At 46.5% G+C, this 20,348-nt stretch overlaps 1 protein-coding gene across 11 annotated transcripts in view; it reads left to right on the top strand.

Moving 5' to 3' along the window:
- Window positions 1-10,028: 10,028 nt before the first annotated feature.
- Window positions 10,029-20,348, top strand: part of LOC119656708 (protein sidekick) — a 475,605-nt gene continuing 465,285 nt past the window's right edge. For all 11 annotated transcript variants that reach the window (XM_038063218.1, XM_038063229.1, XM_038063228.1 and 8 more), the window contains exon 1: window positions 10,029-11,023. In XM_038063218.1, coding sequence (XP_037919146.1) covers window positions 10,915-11,023 — 109 coding nt within the window. In that variant the 5' untranslated portion in view covers window positions 10,029-10,914. The remainder of the gene's footprint in view (window positions 11,024-20,348) is intronic.

Below are 20,348 nucleotides of genomic sequence, written 5' to 3'. Positions count from 1 at the left end.
AAGCTAAATTTTTGGCGCCGTGTTAAACTTTTTTTTGTGAATTTTGGCTTCTTCAATGAATAAAAAAAAACGGCTGAATGAATCGCAATTATCCTAGCTTGCGGACGGTAGAAATATGTTCTAAATAAGTTGAGAAAATTTCAAAATTTCGTTGGATAGATTTTGGGCTATGGTGACAGCCGATTTTCAACATGCGGTTTCGAGGAAAACGCATTTAAAAAGTAGAATGCCATTTTTAGCCATAGAATCTTAACTGACCACTAATCTGCTATACCTAGTCCATACACCTTAGGTGACTTATCAAGTGTTTAACATTATAATTTCCGAACAACTCCGAATATCAAAAAATCACTTTGCCTACATATTCTCTACTATATCTAGATACCATTGATGCCAAAAAAATTCCATTCTGCGGATCTGACACGCAGGATGACCCCCTTAAATATAAAATTTACCGCAACGTCGTCCGTCCTATCGCTATGGTTTTGAGTGTTGCCGACTATAAAAGACACGTGACACGTTTTGATTACATCCGAAATGAGGATAACCGCATCCGGGTTGCACCGATTGTAGAAAAACTGCGAGAGAGGCGTCTTCGATGGTATGGTCATACAATTCGCGCTAACGAGAATTCACTTACCAAGATTTGTTTGAACATTGAAGTCGATAGCAAGCAACCAAATGGTCGGCCGAAATAACGGTGGCTTGATACCCTAGATGAGCATTGAAAAGCGTTGTGATTACATCCAGATCAGGCATTTGATAAAATAAAATGGCAAAACCGATCACGACGAGCCTACCCCGCTTGTGAACGGGACAAAGGAAGAAGATGTGAGGAGCGACGAGTGATATTTAAATTATCTTCTTTTTGTGCCAGTTATCATAATCTCGGCAGATGCCGGATTTCAACTAATACTAGCACTAAGTGCCAAGCATTTAGGCTCGGACGATCCTACCTCCTTAAAAACTAAAGGGCCGCTGGTGGTGGTGCCTGGTTGTAGGTCAAATGGAGAATCCGTCAAGATCGAGCACGTATGTAGAATGGTGTACTTCTGCATGGTTTGAACCAGACTGTGCGAAAGTCCCAGGGCATCAAGGAAAGCCGTGAGGGATTTAGGGACAATACCTGTAGCTGACACTATTATAGGAACTACAACAACTACAACCACCCTCTCGAGACGCCAAATTTCTTTGATTTCCGTTTAATGTTCCTATTATCGGGGATAGCAACGTCAATTGTATACGCGGAGCGACTCGTCTTGCCAACTAACAATACGTCAGGCTTGTTGTGTGAAGTATGGTGAATAGTCAGAACTTGCCGGTTCCAATACAGAACTATCAAGCACTGCTTGCAGCTCATATCGGTAAACGGGACATGTTCCCGTGATCAACCCATGCTTGTATGCAAGGTTTTGATGAATAACCTTACATACAGCATTATGACTGGTAATGTATTGCACCAGTGCCATAACAGTACAGCCAGAAATGAGAGGGTCCAACGTCTCTAACGCTGAACCACACATTCTGCACTGGTAGTTCTCCACCCGTTCTTTCGTGATGAGCTTTTTATAAGCTCGGGTGGCGACCACGCCATCCTGAATGGCACACATGAACCTTTCCGTCTCAGCAAAGAGCTCCCCAGCATACAGCCATCTGTTCGACAAATGCAAATCGACAAATGGCTGCCAAGGACAATTCACGTATTTACCGTGCATTGCTTTCGACTTCCATTCATCGATCCGCTCTTGGTGCTAGTTCATACCACTCAGAAGATTGAAAGATCGATCCTTCAAGTTAAGTGGAATCAGCCCACAGTCTGCCTTACAGACAGCCGCATGCAAGGCACTCGCCTGCTCTTTCCTGTAAAAATAAGCACGTGGCGAGTCGTCTTTGCGATGATGTTGTGCCGCCACGTCAACCACGCTCTTACCTCCGATGTTGTGAGGTGGGTTCATCCGCTCCACGGCAGACTTTGGATGATGCATTCGGAATTTGGACATAGTTGTCCGTATCCGCCGCTGGACGTTTTCCAGATCGAATGCATAAGCAAGTGAAGGGATAGCGAATACATTCAATGCGCTTATCTTATTCTTCTCTGAGAGATGCGATTTCAGCACCAGCTTTACACGTCGCAGGAATTCGAACAGCAGAGTATCCTTCAGATCACCAACTCGAGCATGGGTTCCTTGCAGAATTCCTAGGTACTTATAGAAGTCTGTCTCGGTCATAGCTTCAATGTGGAGGTCACCAATGCTATGTCCGGCATGCGGCTCGTGATGACCTTTGTGGATGGTTTGGATTCGATACTTGTCTAATCCAAACTCCACCCCAATATCACGGCTGAACATGTCTATTATTCGCAACAGACTTCTAAGATGGTCGTCAGTGCCAGCATACAGCTTGATGTCATCTAAGTACATCAAGTTTGTTAGCACGTAGGCCATTCTTTAATGCAAAACCATGCCCTCTAGCATCATTCAGTAGCCATGAAAAGGGGTTCAGTGCCATACAAAACCAAAGGGGACTCAACGAATCCCCCTGGAAGATGCCCCGCCGTATACGGATGGGCTCTGAGGTATTAGCACCCTCAGATGTACGCACTGATAAGGTGGTATGCCAACCTTCCATGACTGTCGCCAAAAACTTCATTAGTTTCGGATCAATGCGATACAGATCTAGGACATCGATTAGCCAGGTATGCGGGACGCTATCAAAAGCCTTGGCATAATCGATATAGCAACTGAAGAGGTTTCTATGGCCTCTAGTTGCTTGTCCTACAATTACCGAGTCGACAATGAGTTGCTCTTTGCAACCCCTTGACCCAACTCGGCAGCCCTTCTGCTCCTCGGACAGAATGTTGTTGGTCTCGAGGTGCGCATTGACCCTTCCACTAATAATGGGCGTTATAAATGAAGCATCAACAAATGATCTTCACAACCACCTGAAGAACGTTATCATTGATACGGCCACAAACATACTTGGCCCCAGCCGCAAAAGGAGTCGGAACCGCTGGTCTGACGATGAATGTAAGCTAGCAACGGAACGGAAGAATGCTACATACCGAGTAATGTTGCATTCTCAAAGAACGCAGGCACGCGTAGAGACTCCTCCGTCGAGCGGAGAAGCGACTTCACAGACGAAAAAAGGAAGCCTGGGAGAACCAGCAAGCCTGTTTTCCAGGTGATTGAGGATATGGTCTTGCAGATACAGGATTGCCTGCTCGGTGGATCTGAGGTTTTCGAAGTGGAATTGATTAAGTGGAATGATAGGAGTGTAGCGTCTATTGAGGTGACTTAGTAGGATACGTTCGAAGATTTTTCCAATACTGGAAAGAAGAGAGATAAGCCTCATATCTTTGAGATCGCCCGAGCACTCCTTCTTAGGGATAGGTATGAGGAGGGCTGATTTCCAAGATACCGGGAAGTGGGCGTTGTTCAAGAGGATGGCGAGACACTCGCTGATGGTAGCCGCACACTTCCGCAGAACAACGTTAAAGATGCTATCGGGGCCCGAAGAGGAAAAGGAGCAAAGGTAGGACCCTTCCAAGCTCAGCCTTTTATCGTTGACAGTATTGGCGACCACCGAGTTCCAGATGGGGTCCGCTGGCGATTTGGCTCTGAATAAGTGGCTGAAATAGTCTACGCAGGCGGATATTTTCTCCTCAGGGGAGTGACACTGGAGGTTACCTATTTTTATCGGGGTTTGATTGAAGTTAATTAGAGATTTTTTCCTTCCAGCCAATCGATTAATTGTTGAGAAAACTTGTGGGCTAGGTTTGAGGGTTTTGAGGAGTTTCTTGTAAGATGCATTCAGTTCGGACCGAATAGCTTCATTGATTTTGCTGGACAGGTGTTTGATGATCTCGGAGAAGAGACGGTAGCCAGCGTGGCATCTGTTCCGTAACCGGTGAAATAATCGTTTCCTGCGCTGCAGTAGTCTGTTTCTATCGCGGACTAAGAGAAGGGTTGAGGGGGAAAGGCACCCGTATTATTTATTTATTTATTTATTTAATTAACGGACAACAAACAGATAGAATTCCAATTAATTATTGTCTTCAGGAGGAGGAGGAGAAAGCAAAAAACTTATCCTACGTTTAAAATTACTTAAATTAGGGAAGTTAAAAGGACCAAGCTGTTTTGCATTATAGTTTCGGCAAAGCCTGGGAATCGGGAAATGAAAATAGACTTCGAGCTCTGCGAAGGGCACGTTGAAAATATCTGCGTTACGTGTGTTATAAGACGCAGGACGGCAGGTGATCTCGTCAGCGGCGGAGCAGTCCATCAGGCCCGAGGAAAGTTTAAAGAATGTGCATAGATCCAGATAGAATCTACGCTGTTGTAGGAAGGGAAGGTTTAGAAAGCGGAGGCGGGAGGGATAATCCACACGAGGGAAGCTTTTCTTAAAGAAGAGAGAACGGGTAAATTGCACATTTTCAAGGGCAAGACAATCACAGTTACGAGTGGGTGACCAGATCACGGAGCAATACTCGAGGGTATTCCTCACAAGGGAATTGAAGAGAGCTAAGGAGGGTTGGATGGAGTCAAAATCAGAGGAGGACCGAAGAATAAAGCCTGACAATTTTGCTGCTCGATTGATGACATCGAGGCAATGGGTGTCAAAGCGGAGCTTATTGTCGAAAGTGACTCCGAGGTCTTGAGTGGAATTTAAGCAGGATAAGGAATGTCCGTCAAGCGAGTAGGAGAAAGAAGCGGGTGAGGATTTTAGGGAGTAGCACATAGAGTGACACTTTCTGACGTTTAGCGCTAAACCATTAGTCGAGCACCAACGAACCAGAGTGTCCAGGTTATTCTGAAGGGAAACACAGGGACAAGTAAGGAGGGGAGGAAGGTCGTTAATAAAAAATAAAAATAGCAAAGGACCCAGAATAGACCCCTCTGGGACGCCAGAAGAGGGGGAGAAGGAGCGGGAAGTACAGCCGTCAAAAGAGACGCGGCAGGATCGGTTGGAAAGGTAAGAGGCAAGCCATAAAACAAGTGGTATGGGAACGTTTAGGGACGAGAGTTTGGATAGAAGTATCTTGTGATTTACAGTGTCGAAGGCTTTCGCGAAGTCAGTGTAAATGGTATGCACTTCTTGCCGTGAATTTAGACATTTGGCGACAAAGTTGGCAGTGGACCTACGTTTAACGAAGCCGTGCTGTTCTTTCACTATGTGATGGCCAAAGTGGGCGGACAACCAGTCGCTGACATATCTTTCCAGGATTTTGGAACAGGAGGAGAGGAGGGAAATGGGACGGTAATTCTCGGCAAGCGAACGATCGCCACTTTTGTGAATGAGGATAATGAGAACCTCTTTCCACAAGCTGGGAAAATGATTCTCTTCAAGGCTTTTGTTGAAAATAAGAGATAGGGGAAGGGAGATGGACTTACCAGTTTTGAGCAAAAAGAGGTTTGGAAGACCATCGTAGCCAGGTCCGACCTTGGCATCAAGTTCGCCAATGAGGTATTCGACAAGAATAGGGGTAAGTAGGGGAATGGTAGGCGATGCGGGGCAGGCTACATCTACTATCGGCAGGGATTCGGAGGAAGGGGGAGGAACATAGACTGACGAAAAGTAGCGGCAGAGTAAATCACAAGATCGTTGGGGGGAGTTTGCTGAGAAGCCAGAGAATTTAATGGACGGAGGGGATAACTGGGCAGGGCAGCGGGAGTTGCGAATGTGGGACCAGAAAGGTTTCAAATTTCCGCTCTTTAATGAGTCTTCCACGCTGGACAAATATTCGAGTCTGGACTTACGTATTAAAGATTTGACCGAGGAACGAAGGGATTTGAAAAAAACTAAGTCAGCAACGTTTCTAGAAGACAGGAACTTCTTTCTCGCAGTCTGTTTTTGACGTAGTTTTTTGTGAATTTCAGTGGTGTACCAGACGGGGTAAGAGCGTAAGCACTTAGGAGAGGAGGGAACGTAACAAGGAAGAAGATCAGATAAAATGGTATAGAAAGTATTGAGTGCTTGGTCACATGTAAATGGAGAGAGTAGGGGGACCCAGTTGATTGACGCCAGGGCTGAGTTCAGACCTTCGAAGTTCGCCTTACGAAAGTTGAACTTGGTAGGCTTGCGAGCGACAGGAGAGTGGAGTCGGGATATCTGAACATCGAACTCGAGAGCAGGATGATGGGCGTCAGGGGCAACGTAAGACGGAGCATGAAGGGATTGGGAAAGATAACGTACAGGAAGGTTAGAGAGGACAAGGTCAAGAGTGCGATCTAAGTGATTTCTAGAAAGGTTAAATTGGAGGGCTTCACAGGTGTACATGAAAGTGGATAGAGGACGGGAAGGGTGGGTCGAGTTATTAGGGAGGGAGGGAAGGCCAGGAGTAACGGGCCAGGAGAGCATAGGAAGATTAAAGTCACCACAGAGGATGAAAGGAAGTGAGGGAAACAAAACGGTTAGGACCTCTGATAATCTGTCGAAGAAATCCTCGTACAGAGAAGGCGGGCTTAGGCAGGGAAAATATACACACGATATGATAAAGGGACATACGTTTGGCGGAAGGACACGTATGGTAACAGAATCGTAGGAAGAGGAGGAAAAGATGATTTCGGCACGGAGAGGGGACTTAACAGCTATTAGGGCACCTCCGCCAGTTGTCTTGCCAAGCGCAACGCAGTCTCTGTCACAACGAAAGACAGAGTAACCTTCGAGGAGCTCAGAATCTAAAATCCTGTCATCCAGCCAGGTTTCAGAAATGCAGATGACATGATGTTGGAATGCTAAGGCCGACAGTTTGAAATCCGGCAGCTTGGTCCTTAGACCCCTTACATTTTGATAAAATAGCGTATAGTTATTGGAATCATTCAAGTTCGGCGAGGCAGGCGGGCAGGCCGGAAATTTTCGCGAATCTTAGACTTCTGATAAGGCTTAACGAAGACCCCCTGTGGCCAAAAGCAGGATTGGACGATAGCATCGAAGTCATGGGGATATGTCACTTTGAATGAAGCTATCACTCGGTCAGGAGAGCCATCCTTCGTCAGCTTCACACAGGAAAGAGGTGACAAAGTTGAGTTGCTTTTGCTTCTGATATAGGCCAGAATTTCGTCGGGCGTAGTGGAGTACGCTAGCCTTGACACGAACAGCTGTTTCGGTGGCGAGGCGACGTTCAATTGGGGGCCGCTCGGACGACATGAGGTCGGAAGGGCCTGCGGTTCAGCGGTGGCGGGCGTCGATGATACACAGGAGGAAGCGTGCGATGGTGCTAATGTAGCGATTGTAGTATAAACGTCAGAACTTCGTAGCGCATCCGATGTTGCGTAGGGAACTTGTCCCTCGGATGGAGGATTTTTCAGTAGGCTAGCGGACGTCATCGGGTTGATACCATCTTTTATGGACACACTGGAATAGAGCGAGGCAGATGGAGGCAGAGAATTAGAATTAACCGACCGGGACGACTTAGGTATGGCGCCAGTTTTGTTGGCTGCAGTCGCCGGCGAGGTATAAGCAGAGCCAGTCAGCGGCATCTCAGGAACTGAGACTACGCTGGTGCTCGATAAAGCAGCAGCTTGCGGGGGCAGAATTGTAGTAACCAGGTTCTTTAACTGGAGCGTGTTTGTCAATTGTAGCTTCGAAGGCAGAGTTGACTTTCCGGATGTATGTATCTAGCTCATCATTAGAGTGGATGCGTGATTTGTCCAGGGGAGGGCCCAGCGCACTGGCTAAATCGCGTTGGAAATCGTCCCAGTTTGTCAGATTGAAGCATCTGCATTTATGCGGATGGTGGAGTGAAGGGAGAATATGCTGTAGATGTAGAGAGAGGCTGAGGGCAAGATGATTGGAGTGGGCTGCCAAAGAGGAGTAGCTAGTGACATATGCTGAGAGATTGGACGAGATGATAAAGCCGTCTAGGGAAGAAGATCCACGAGGAAAGGATGGCAGTCCTGCGTTAATAATGTCCGCGCTAAGAAATGGACCTGACTGGAACTAATCGAAGAGCACTTTGCCGTTTTCGTTGCTAACTGAGTCGCCCCAAGATACGTGCCTCGCGTTGAGGTCACCGCCTAGGATGAAGGCATCGAAACTGATCGCGATTTCCCAGAGTTCGGCTAGAATGGGTGTGAGGTGACGACCTGTGCCGCCCGCGAAGTAGAGAGAGAGAGCCGATTAGGACTCGGAGGTCGCCACCACCTCGAACAGGAAGTCTGACTACTGCTAACAGGCAGTTTGATACCAGTGCAGCCGATGGAAAGCTATTTGCCCTTAGTTCCGCTCTCACTAATATGGCTGTGCCCCTGCCCGCGTCGTTACGGAAAATACTGTAGCCGGAAGCATGTAGTTGTACGTAGGGGGCTTCCCCCAGTCTGGTTTCGTTTAGAAGAGCGAGATTAGGATCGGAATCCTCCAGGAGCTTGTGGAGAGCGAGACGTTTGTCATTAGAAATGAGCGAATTAGTGTTGAGTGTGAGCATCTTCATTTTGGTTGTGTAGCAATTTGAAGAGGAATTGTAAGGGTGTGTCTTCAGGGGGGAGACGGAGATAGTTGTGAGAGAAGTCAGAGATTGTGTTCCACAGCGAGGAGAAAGGCATATTGAATAGGGACCTGGCTTCCATGAAGAAACCCCTGGGAATGGAAGAATGTGGGGGCGATAAAGGGCTAAGGGTTTCGGGTCTTGCTCGACTCTCGCCACTGCGGTGAAAGACGGGGTCAGTGAAAGAGGGGCGGCCCAGTTGGCATGAAGCAGAGTGTTAGGCTGCGAGACATGAACAGGGGAGGGTCTGTCAAGGTGGGGGAAGAACGAAACAGATCGAGAGTGCGGGATGCTTTTTGCTCTTTCTATGCGCTGGATAGATTCCAGCCTACGGCAGCACTTAGAGAAGTTGGCAGGGTGACCCAGTTGCCACAGTTTGCACATTTGAGAGGTGCCGCCGACTCCTTTTCGGCGTGGTCTTCTACTTTCGAACGGGGGCAGTCCCTGGAGGCGTGTCGACCCACGCACTTCACACATCTGGGGTCGTATCCGCAGTTTGCAGATACGTGGCCAAATTGTTGGCAATTAAAACATTGGGTGACGTCCCCTTTTGGGGGTTTCTTCCAGCTAATCCGTGTTTCGTGACTATATTGGCCTATATTGAGAGTCACATGGAAGAGGCTCAAATTGGTGTCATTGGCACGTGACCATAGGGTGGAAAGCCTAGTAATGCGGACAGGCGTAATCTGCGTTAGCTTCTTAATTTCCGAAGCCACGTCTTCGGAAGTGAACTCATGGGGGGAGGATGAGGGTTGACTTCCTCTCCTCTTCCAGCGTGAACGAATGGCCTTCCAGTTTTGTGATTTTGATTAAGTGTAGTAGTTTCTTATGGATATTGGGACAAGTGAGCCGAACTTTGAGCCTGTCGGCCGGTGGGTTGGTAATTTCAAACTTGACATTTTTGTCTATGTTCTTGATGACAAGACCGAGTGCCCTGGCTGTGAATCCATACAAGAAAATCCGGGGGGGGGGGGAGAAAGCTAATTCTATTCTTATCTTTAACTAACGGTGGGTTGGCATTGTCAGCAGATTTCGAGGTTCCGGAACGTACGTGCGTCGCTTCGTGGCGATGCTCGTTGTCAGAGAGAAGATAAAAGAATTGAATTCGTCTTGGAAACACCGATCCGAACGTCGGGCTGGTCCCCAAGAGGGGAGCTCTAATCATTTCTTCGGCCGTAACGGCCTTTTTGGCCGAATGGAGGAGTTGTGTGGTGATATTGAAGTTGCCCAGTCCATGGGTGGCGCCAGTATAAGCTGGTTCCGCGCCTTTTACGGACACAAGCGAACTCTAAAAGAAACTGTACACACGCTTTGAAATGCGTAATAGAAAATCGCCATAACCGCCATAGCTTACGTTACGTCAAAATTCCATGGAATTTTATCTGAATCAAAGCGCCATCTGTGCTTCAGCTTCATGATAATTGTATATTTTAACATATCCGTTACAGCCAGATGTCGCTCTCTCCAGCACAGGGACTTGAAAAACCGGTTTCTGAACAACAAACACGCTCACAAACTTCTTGACAGTTGGTTTCAGTTGCATTTCAGAAGTTGACGGTGGAGGTGCTGCGCGTTGTTTGTTTTTCCGACTTCCGTTTGTGCTTCTTGTTTGCCGGGAGTATTGCACAAGCGTGTGACTAACGCAACAGGTGGATTGCGTTCCCGTGTGCTGGCAGCGAAGTGAAAGTGAGACGAGCGCTGTGCTTGCGAGTGTCCTTTGAGTTTCGACTTGGCCGCGCCAGCAGTCGATGGTGCCCAGCCTTGGAGCATTGTTTCGCGGGAGCAGCTTCTTCCCCCGTCCGTGGCCGATGGTCCGCTCCCAATTGCAACGCGACAATTCCGTGCAACGGCCAGCATGTAACCGAGAGGACGTGCTGGACTGCTAAGGACCCCGGGGACGGCGCTGTTTTTAGTGATTTTTGCACAAAAGGAGGCCAAGTCGTGGATTCAGCCAGTGATCGTGATCTTCTTGTTTCTCACGCGGGAAAGAGAGCGACGTTCACGGAGCTAATCGCCGACGGGCAACGGCTCCAGCTCCGCAGTGGTTTGAGTGTGTGCGACCAGGTGTTTACCAAGGTGTGTTGGTTCAGCGCCAGCGTGTTTTGCTTAGACGAGGGCACGGGAGAGCGGGGCAAATCGGACGCGAGCGATCGTTCCGGCGGTTAAGTGCATCCACGGCGATTGTGTACGTTCTCATCTGCGGCGAGTGCGGTCCAGATTGTGGAGATTGCGGAATTCTTTTGTTTTATCGGGGAATGCTCTGTGGCGCGGAAAACGCGGTGCTTCTGTGCGTGATTTCGGTGGTGGGTGCAATGGTTTGCGGCGGCCGCTTGCTCTGAATGGAGGTCGCGCAATTGGCGAAATCAATTGAAAACGAGATCCGCGATCAGTGATTTTTGTCAGTGGGAATTTTGGCCGATTGGAAAGTAACAATGGAGGAAAGGGAGCGGAAGCGAAGAACGTTTGTGGAAGGTGTTCCACGATTTGGGATTATTTTACTCGTCGTTTGGCTGGTATTGGCCAAATGTAGTCATGCTATAGGTGAGTTACGAGGGATGCATTATTGTTCCCTTTTTTGTACAGTAGACAATCATAACAGTATTACGAGTTTTTTTCCACTCTAAATTTCCTCCCCTAAAATACATTCTTCTGCACTCTCCTGTGAAAATTATCTTAAGAATTCGAAAAATTCCGCTCCTTTTCTTCATGAGGTAATGCGGTTCCGTCAGCTGGTATCCCTGAAATGCTTTCGAAGGGTTGCTCGTTTGAGGGGTGTAACCTATTTGGCTGGTCGATTTCGTCACCAGCACTTAAGGCAATCAAAACCTAATAAAACGCAGATGTATTTCCACCCTAGGCTGCATTATCAATTAGTGTCATCATTTGTAAATGGGATAAGAAGAAATTGTTAACGGCGTAGACACTGTATTTCGGGAAACAGTTGTTCCCGCCAAAATGTATATTCGAATGTTTCTAGCGATCAAGGGAGAGTCAGAGAAGTAAAAACAGTGACTACGTCTCCTTTGTTCTACTTGATCCCTCCGTTAAGAATGTGGAAGTTTTGTTAGTTTTTAAGGTTTTGTGTAAAACGAAATTTTATTAAAATCGGTTCATTGTTTATCTGTCTCCCACACGCACTTTTCTCAGATTTACACTAAATTTGGTGGGAAGACGGAAACCGTGAACGCCCACACATGCAATTACAACTAGGTTGAGTTTAAGGGGGAGCCTCCAAAGGGGAGTGTAATTTTTTTTCACTGAATATAGTCATATGTGGGGTATCAAATGAAAGTTCTCGATTAGTACTTGGCGAATCCAGTTTTAGTTTTAAAATTTGTTGAAAAGGCGGGTATTGTGAGGGCTGGAAAGTGATGATTTCTTCAATGGACCCATTCTCTAACTCACAATTTCAAAACGCGGCTCAACAAACATCGCACCTCAACCAAGGAAAGGAGGGTGTATGTGGTGGGGGAGAAGCTATCGCTTCTGGGCACTCAGGCCTTGCTGGCCGATTGTACTCGCCACTCACATCTAATGGAATATTCCGGATTCGTTGACGTCTCGCAGGATTTTCGTTAGCAGATGTGATGCTACCCGTCGCAACTGGAGAACATCTTCTTTTTCTTCAACCTTTGTCCCGTTCGTAAGCGGGGTCGGCTTGTCGTGATTGACTTCGCCATTTGGCTCTATCAAATGCTTGATTTGGATGTAATCTCAAGGTTTTCAAATCCCCATCCAGCGTATCAAGCTACCGTTGTTTCGGCCTGCCTTTTGGTCGTTTACCATCGACGATGTTCAGGCCAATCTTGGCAAGTGAATTCTCGTTAGTGCGACCAAACATACCACGGAAGACGCCTCTCTGGCAATTTTTCCACGATCCCCAACCCCATGCAGATATCCTCATTTCGGATGTGATCAAAAGGTGTCACGCCACTAGTCCAACGCAAAATCTTCGTCTCCATTATCGCAAGACGTCGTTCATTGCCTTTTATAGTCGGCTAGCACTCAGAACCATAAAGGACGAACGACATTGCGGTAAATTCTAAATTTGAGACGTTCGCTGATACACCGATCACAAAGAACACCAGTTGTGAAATGCCTCTTCATTCAAGTTGTGTTAATGCGTGAAGCAATTTCATTATGCAATTCTAGATTGGCTGATAGCATTGACCTGACATATTTAAATTGCACAGTTCTGAGCAGGTCACTACCACTAACAGAACTGAGCGATTTAAATAGTTCGAGTCAATGGTATCAGGCAATGGTAAACCGCGTTATCCTCCTCACATAGGGAAACACAAAACCTTTTATACCTGAAGCGTCAAGCTTCCGGTTTTCCGATTTGTTTGTAAGATTCCCAAGGGGTGTCATACTTTTTTTCTGGGAGTAGGGTAGGTGAATGCGTTTACGCATGCAGTGTTGAATACTGCAACAGTATGCCATCGGACTACCAAATAAACAGCTTCCTGTCATCAGAGAACTAGCCTGGAACCGTTTGACACATCACTTCGGGCTTCTCGGCTTAGAGAACCGGCAGCCCAGGGAATCCCTTTCACCAAAGGGAGGGGAGTGTTAGTTCAGGAAACCCCTTCCCATTCGGTCCCTCCGCGGGTCGAGATCCCCTATGTCTGCATAAAGCTGCTGTCGAAAGCCGTCTCCCTTTCGCAAGAGAAAAAGACGTTTTCGGCTTCGTCAACTACTTCATTACAGAATACACAATCTGGAGATCGTGCCTTCCTGTTCTTGTGCAGGGAAGACTGAAAACCACCACGCCCACTTACAAGTAAGTAATCAAATTCACGATGTGTTTAGTTCAGCCACGGATCTAAATTGTCGATGAGTCGCGCAGTCCATCTGTCTCTTAGCTTATTTTGCCAAGAGAGTTGCCATTTCGGCCCCCAACATTCGCTATTACTCGACTCAAGGCCGAGATCATCTGCTGCTTTGATTTGCTCAAAGAAGCTCATCTTCGGGTCGAGCATTAAACCAAGATATTTAATCGCTGATTTTGACTCTGTAGTCAATTCACCGATCGATATGGGACGCAGGATCGAGATTCTCTTTCTGGTCAAGATGACTACTTCGGCTTTTTCCAGCGCTAGACTGAAACCATGTGCATCCTCTTACTCGTCCCATCAATATGCTATGTCTGCTTTGTGCTGGTTCAACTGTTCGTTCGGCATCAAGTGCCGCAATGTCGTCTGCATAACCGACCAGGCGCGACTTTTCTTAGCAGACTATCGTAACATGCGTTCCAAAGACCCGGTCCTAGAATGGATCCCTGTGCTATTCCCAACGTGATTTCCATCTTCCTCTGACTCTCTAGCGTCTCATAGAGCGGCCTTTCAGCTCGGCATGTGGAATGAGTTTTCTAATGTGCCTAGCATATCTTACTATCTTTCGGTAAGCGTTATGACGAGCGTCGAGATCGGCGGCTGTGTGCCTCGCCTCGATGAACGGACCTCCATAACAGCATCCACCGTGGATCTCCCTGCTGTGAACCCGAACAACCTCATACATCCTGTATGGTGAATAATACCCGTACAATGCGGTCCATTTAGTTGGTACTTAGTATGCCGGGTTTCCCCAGAGCCTCGATTTTCCGGGTGGCAAGTTTATAACTTCATTGGCTAGATTCTGCTAGTGGCGAGCTTTTATTTATCGCAATGCGGAGTCTCCTCTTTGCTGATCAATACTCTCCCTTTATGGCGCAGGCTTTCTCGCTGCCGTGCAAACCTTATGCCAAACGACGGAGCTTATACCACTTTTTTCGTAGGTCGGTAATTTTTGCCGTCCATCAGTACATAGGTTTGTCACGAGGAGGTCGCTACCCTTCATTTTTCATATGGAAGACACTTTTGCTCCATTGTCTTTGAGTTTTATCTTGTAGCGAATTTCACTTAGGACTTTCGCAAATATCTTGCCTTCCGTCTTCTTAATGAGCAGAGCCGACCGTTTAGTTCTTAGTTTTCTTGTCTTTTCTGCTACTGGTTTTTGGTTTGGAACCTCCTTGTCTTTTGACAGACGGTGTAGCGAGTTCTTTGCTTTTGTCCTTCTTTTTTTTGTCCCTTTGCAATAGGTAATCTGCGATTCGTTTGCCACGGACAGTGTTTTTAGCGGAAAGTGTGGCTGTTTCTATTTTCCGCGCGTCTTCCGCTGATGTCCACGTTCGCCTGTAGAAGGAGATGCGGTCCAGTGCTTTCTCCAGTTCCATCAGCCCGTTTTTGATGTCTTTGCTAATGTTCTTCTCGAGGAACGCTACCGACCACATATGCACGATTTCAGAAACGGGTATAGCTTCTAGGGCAAAGCCCTTATCCCGATTCCCTGAGGCCAGACCTACGCTTGCTGATCCTGAAACTCACGGACGCATCAGTGTTCACTCGGGGCAACGCGGTCTACCAGCACGGGTTCAATGCACCCTACCCGACCAAGGTCCCGAAGGACACATACACGTCACAACTACCACTTTGGCAGAGCTAGGCTCACATCACCTTGTCGATGCTGGCAGAACTCTCGACGGCTCCGAGGTCTCCCAGTGTGTCCCGCATGTAACGGTCATTCGCGGTTCATCCTTCACTGAAAGGCTTTCTCAAGGCTACTACCTAGGACGCAGGTATACTGCCAGCTTGGAGGGCACATCAGGGATTTCACTCTCCGTGGGCGACCCGTTGACGTTCTCTGAGGGGAAGGGGTTTTATACTTAGATAGGATTGTGATACTTTATTGAAAAGGACGCTTCGAACGTGATGCTTTCGAACCCCTTAGTATCGAAAGAAACCATTACGCGCCCAAGGACGAGTGTTACAGCGGAAAACATCAACACGGTCTGCAGGCTCATAGAGCAGAATCGATCATAATCCCTATTCGAAATCATTGAGGAAGTCAACATAAACTATGGAAGTGTCCAAAAATTGTGGCGGATGACTTGAAATTTCGAAAAGTCTCTGATAAATTGGTACCATCTTTTCTATCGAAAGACCACAGCAGCATCGATTGGAAGTTTCTCAGTTTGTTCCGACGATTCCAGCAAGAGGCTCCTGTGACAATTTTGGATGCATTATTACACACTCGAGTCAGAGTATGGCCAGTATGGAATGCAGAAGAGTGGCGAGGGGACACCAATGAAGGACAAGATGAGATTGTCAGCCCGTAAAGTAATGACATCTCACATAGGGTGACCCCCTTAAGGCACAGTATTATTCTGAAATGCTGGATGCCGCGAAATTGGCATTATGACGAAAAATGAAGATAAAATCCTGATTTTTGTTCATGACAAGGCAAGGCCGCACATAGTCAACTTCTTTGGCTGAGAAACCTTCGAAACATCATGAATTTTCTGGGCCACTAAGAGGAAGAGCCCTTGGAGGAAAACTATTTAACGATGACGCGGCATTGGAGGTGACAGAAAAAAAGCAAATCTAACGATTAAACTCTATATTTTTATGTATTCAATAAGACTGTCAAATTTTAAAAAGATCGGTTCAGTAGTTTTCGAGTAATTTTGGTTACAGGCTTCAAAAATGTTATTTGTACAAAAACGAGTTTAGAGTTTCAACTTCAAGTCGTTTACGGAACGGATTCTTCTCTTTCAACGATCATATCTCAGTCGGATCAACTTGAAATTTTAAGGACGTATTCTCAGATAATTATACTTAAAAAAGACGCGTCGTTCACGGTTATCTGAAATGCGCTCCAACAACTCTATTTGCCTGTCTTTCCAAATCCAGAGCCATGTGGCCAAGGTCCAGGACCCGGTGAAAGAGCAAACAGATGTCATCAACATAGTCGAGGTGTTTGAGAAAAGATGTCATCGTCCATTGAATTCCTCCACGTGCTCCGGACAAGGCAACATGAAAAACGTCACCGCTGCTCCACTTTGGACCTCAAAATCCTCCGAAATTTTACCTCGTTGCAGCACGCCATCGTATTTGCTCTGACAATATGGTAGCTATTAATTTCTCTGGAATGCTCGCCCCACCGTTGAGCACTCCAGATACACTCCCTGTTCACGCTATCGAAAGATTATTCGAAATCGATGAAAAGCAGGTGCAGCGAAGATCTAAACTGTACGCACTATTCCAAAATGATCCCTAGGATATTGATGTGGCCAGTGTCGCAGGATCCGGGGCGGAAACCAGCCTGCGCTCTATCGATCACGTTTTCGAGATGTTCTTTGACGCATTCCAGGATTTTTTTTAGGATCTTGACGATCATCCCGTTTTTTTACACCTTGGCAAAGGTCTTGGATTCCCAAGATTTTCATACGAGTAGAAGCAGCAGAGCTGCAGTAATTGTAGGTGCAGCGATAAATAGCTCTACGTCAAGCCCAGCGACTTTACTCTGCTTGAATGCATTGATTGATTTCACTTCGGCTCGGAGGAACAGTCCGTATCGGTATCACGGTGTACCATACACTAAGCTGAACTACTCGGGATTCCGCTCGGTATCGCAGTTCGAGCTCGAAGCGGCCAATAGAGTCTTCAATTGTCAACCGTCTGCCTTGTATCCGATAAAAAGGCGCATCGATTCTCCAACTCTGTGAGAAGTGGGTGCAACACACAAGCGTAAGCGAACGTAAGTGGCCAATACATGGTGATCTCTTTCGAGGTTGATGTCAGCGCCTATTTTGCTAGGCACATCCAGGAGACAACTCGTAAATCTACTGCTGATCGCAAATTGGTAAATCTGATTATTCGAACGGTGCCGATCGTTTAAAACTGAACTGACCATAGCGGGTTCTGTGCTCGTTCAGTTGCAGAAATCCCCAAACCTCCTGTCATTATATTTGCAGTAGCCAAGACTGTGTTTCTCGCTTTGGAATTCAGATCACCCATTACGATCACAATGTCACCTTTGGGAAGCCTACTCTGAACTGCGGGTAATTGCTCGTAGAAAGCATTCTTCTCCATTATATCGAACGTCTCCATACAACTGTGAAATTCCTTAACTTGGACCGGAATCTTGCAGTCAGAGTCTGTCAGAAACCGGGTTCAAGGTTAAGAGAACTGTCAGAAATAATTTGACACCGAATTCGCGTCTGCTACAGAGTACAAAAACACAGTGCCAAATTCGCATTCGCTTAGGCTCAGAATGTGCAGCTTATATCGTGAAAATGCTCGCTCAAGTTGGAGAGAACGAGCGTTTTGGGGACCCTCGATACCGTTTTCGAGGAGTGTGCGTACATTCCACAAACCAATCATGGTCCGTTTTCGATAGCCGAAGGTTTTCGACATTGTTGATGTTTCGATAGCAATAAAGTTCCGAAATTTGCATGTTGCTAGCCCTGCTAGTTGATGTCCTTGGCAAAGACGTTCATCGTGTACTCTTTGCCCAAATGCAGGGACGGGGAGCTTGGCGAGTGGCGTCTGCTTATCGCACTGTCTCACAACGGGTCGTGGTGTTAATCGCGGAACTCCTTTGCTTGCTAAGGAGATGAAGAACCGAATGGCAAACTTACCGTTTTTGAGTGTCAACTACTGCCTTAAGTATCCCATAGCTTACATTTATCCCTTCAACATTTAGACCAACAAACCACCCTACCCCCTTACCGGTCGCTTTAGAAGCTAATCATGGCTGTAGAAAGAATACTTAATGAAGCCTAATTGCTTCTGTTTATTTTTAGTCATATCCCTTGACAAATACATGTTTACCTCCGAAACTTCCAAGTTTTCTGTCAACTTCCGGAGGAGTAAATATAATAATTGGGCGCCAACTGAGTAAGCCCCACGCTTGCACCTTATATCTTTCCATATCTATCATTTTCTTCTACACATGCTTATTTCTACTCACACACAAGTCGAAATATACTCATGGACTGTAGTGTCTACTGATAAAAATTGATTATTTATCAAATTTATTCTGATACGCCATCCATTTTTCATTTGTATGTCAATTTCCCAATGTCACTCCTTCAACTAGAACTAAGTGCAGCACATTTGTAGACACTCTCCATGTTCAATTCATTCGGGAAGTAGTGTCTGAACGAGGTGTTTCACTGAACACCCAGGTCCCCGGCGCTTACTACGATATCGATTACTTAATGGTAGCCTGAAGTGGGCCCCTCCAAAGACAGAAGATTAGATTAATAAATCAACCGGGGAAATGATAATAAGTCACAGGTGTGATTATTGAAATATGTGAGCAATAACGCAATGTTTACATGCAGCCAATGAGAGATAATTCAAGGAAATCTGACCAGGGAAAGTAGGTCCCCATTCATCTATTGTGGAATTATTGAAATTGTCGGTGGTCCCGATGATATAGTTCCGGAGTTAATTAAAAAACCACTGTATGACAGGCTACTAGCGTTGTGATGGACATTATGGGTCGAAGCCAGGAAGGGGCCATCAAATAGATTGGTTTTATCACAAGAATCCACCTATTCACAACGTAATATCACCCGTGATGATTTTCATGCTTATTACTATAATTAATCTGGAATTAACTTCTGGATCCTTATGAATGGAGTTGTACATGTAATGCTTTCTCCATAATTGGGAATGCCACTTCTGGTGATTCTTCAACAACCATAGAAGCTGGTAGGCTACTTGCTGCGAAATATTTTAGATGACAGCCGAACATTAAGGCGTCATGAAGTTGAAAGGTAACATAGAAAGCTGAATGTTGAACCAGAGAACTTGGTAAGAAATTAGTGTTCCTCAGTTAAATTGTATCCCTCCTGTCATGGAATCGGTTGAATTCACGGATGTCGTCCTTTTTAAACATAAAACCTCGAATCATTGCCCTTTTGTTTTATTATTGGGAATATACATCCCCAAAAAGGAAATTTACTTTGAAGGCCCTTGAAGGTCCTTGAAGAACTATTGTGCCTTTTACTGGTTATAGTGTACCTGTTGATCATAGTATCTCAAGCAGGCCTGTAACCGTTAGGAACTTTAGTATGTTCCCTACTTCCAGATGTTTCAGCTTTGCATCTGGTATTAAGTGTTCTCCCAGATGTATCGACCTACTTTGCACAAGTGCCGGACACTGTCCCAGGACGTGTATAGAGGTTTCGTCCTCCTCCTCACAAAACCTGCAGGCAGTGTCCGTAGATATCCCTAGCTTCCCTAGCTGATAGTTCAGCCGACAGTGACCAGTGAGAATTCCCACTATGATTCGGAGGTTCTTTTTGGTGAGGTTTAAGCAATCCTTTGTACGAATGGGCTCGTATCCCCAATAAGCACCCTGGACTGCTCCATCCCTGGTAGGCCCGCCCAATATAGTTCCTTCAACCGTTTCTTTTCGTTTCTTAGATTCATAGCCATGAAACCGTTTCCGATTCCATAGAAGGATTCTGGCCCGTGTAAAGGCGTCCCTGCTCCCTTCTTGGCTAGTTCATCCGCTGCCTCGATGCCTTCCAACCCAGCATGGCCTGGAACCCAAAGCATCCAGACCTTGTTGGACGAGCCGAGTGTATTCAGTCTCTCAAGGCATTCCCATACCAGTTTAGAGTTCACCGGGTTGGACCTAAGTGCCTTGATCGCTGCTTGGCTATCGGTGAGAATAGCTATGTTCTACCCCCTGTAGTTCCTTTGCAGATTAAAGGAGGCATGTCTATGGTGTAAATTTCCGCCTGGAATATGCTAGTGTACCTGCCCATTGGCTCAAAGTACATTTTCCTTGGACCAATGACACCGGCACCCGCTCCCTCTGCTGTGAGGGATCCGTCAGTGTACCAAGTAATCAGTTGGTGGTTTAAGCCGTATGTCGCAGCCACACTCTCCCAGTTTGCCTTGTTACTCCAACGTGTTTCAAACTTCTTATCGAAGTGAAACCTCGTTGTCATGTTGTCCCTCGGTATCAGTAATTCGGGATACCGCCTAGAAAGGATATCAATCTTCCTTCGATTTAGGCAGCTCCC

Source organism: Hermetia illucens, chromosome 5 (assembly GCF_905115235.1).
Source record: "Hermetia illucens chromosome 5, iHerIll2.2.curated.20191125, whole genome shotgun sequence".
Taxonomy (NCBI): Eukaryota; Metazoa; Arthropoda; class Insecta; order Diptera; family Stratiomyidae; genus Hermetia; species Hermetia illucens.
Note: the sequence above shows the minus strand (reverse complement) of the source record. Positions and strands in the feature narration are given on the sequence as shown.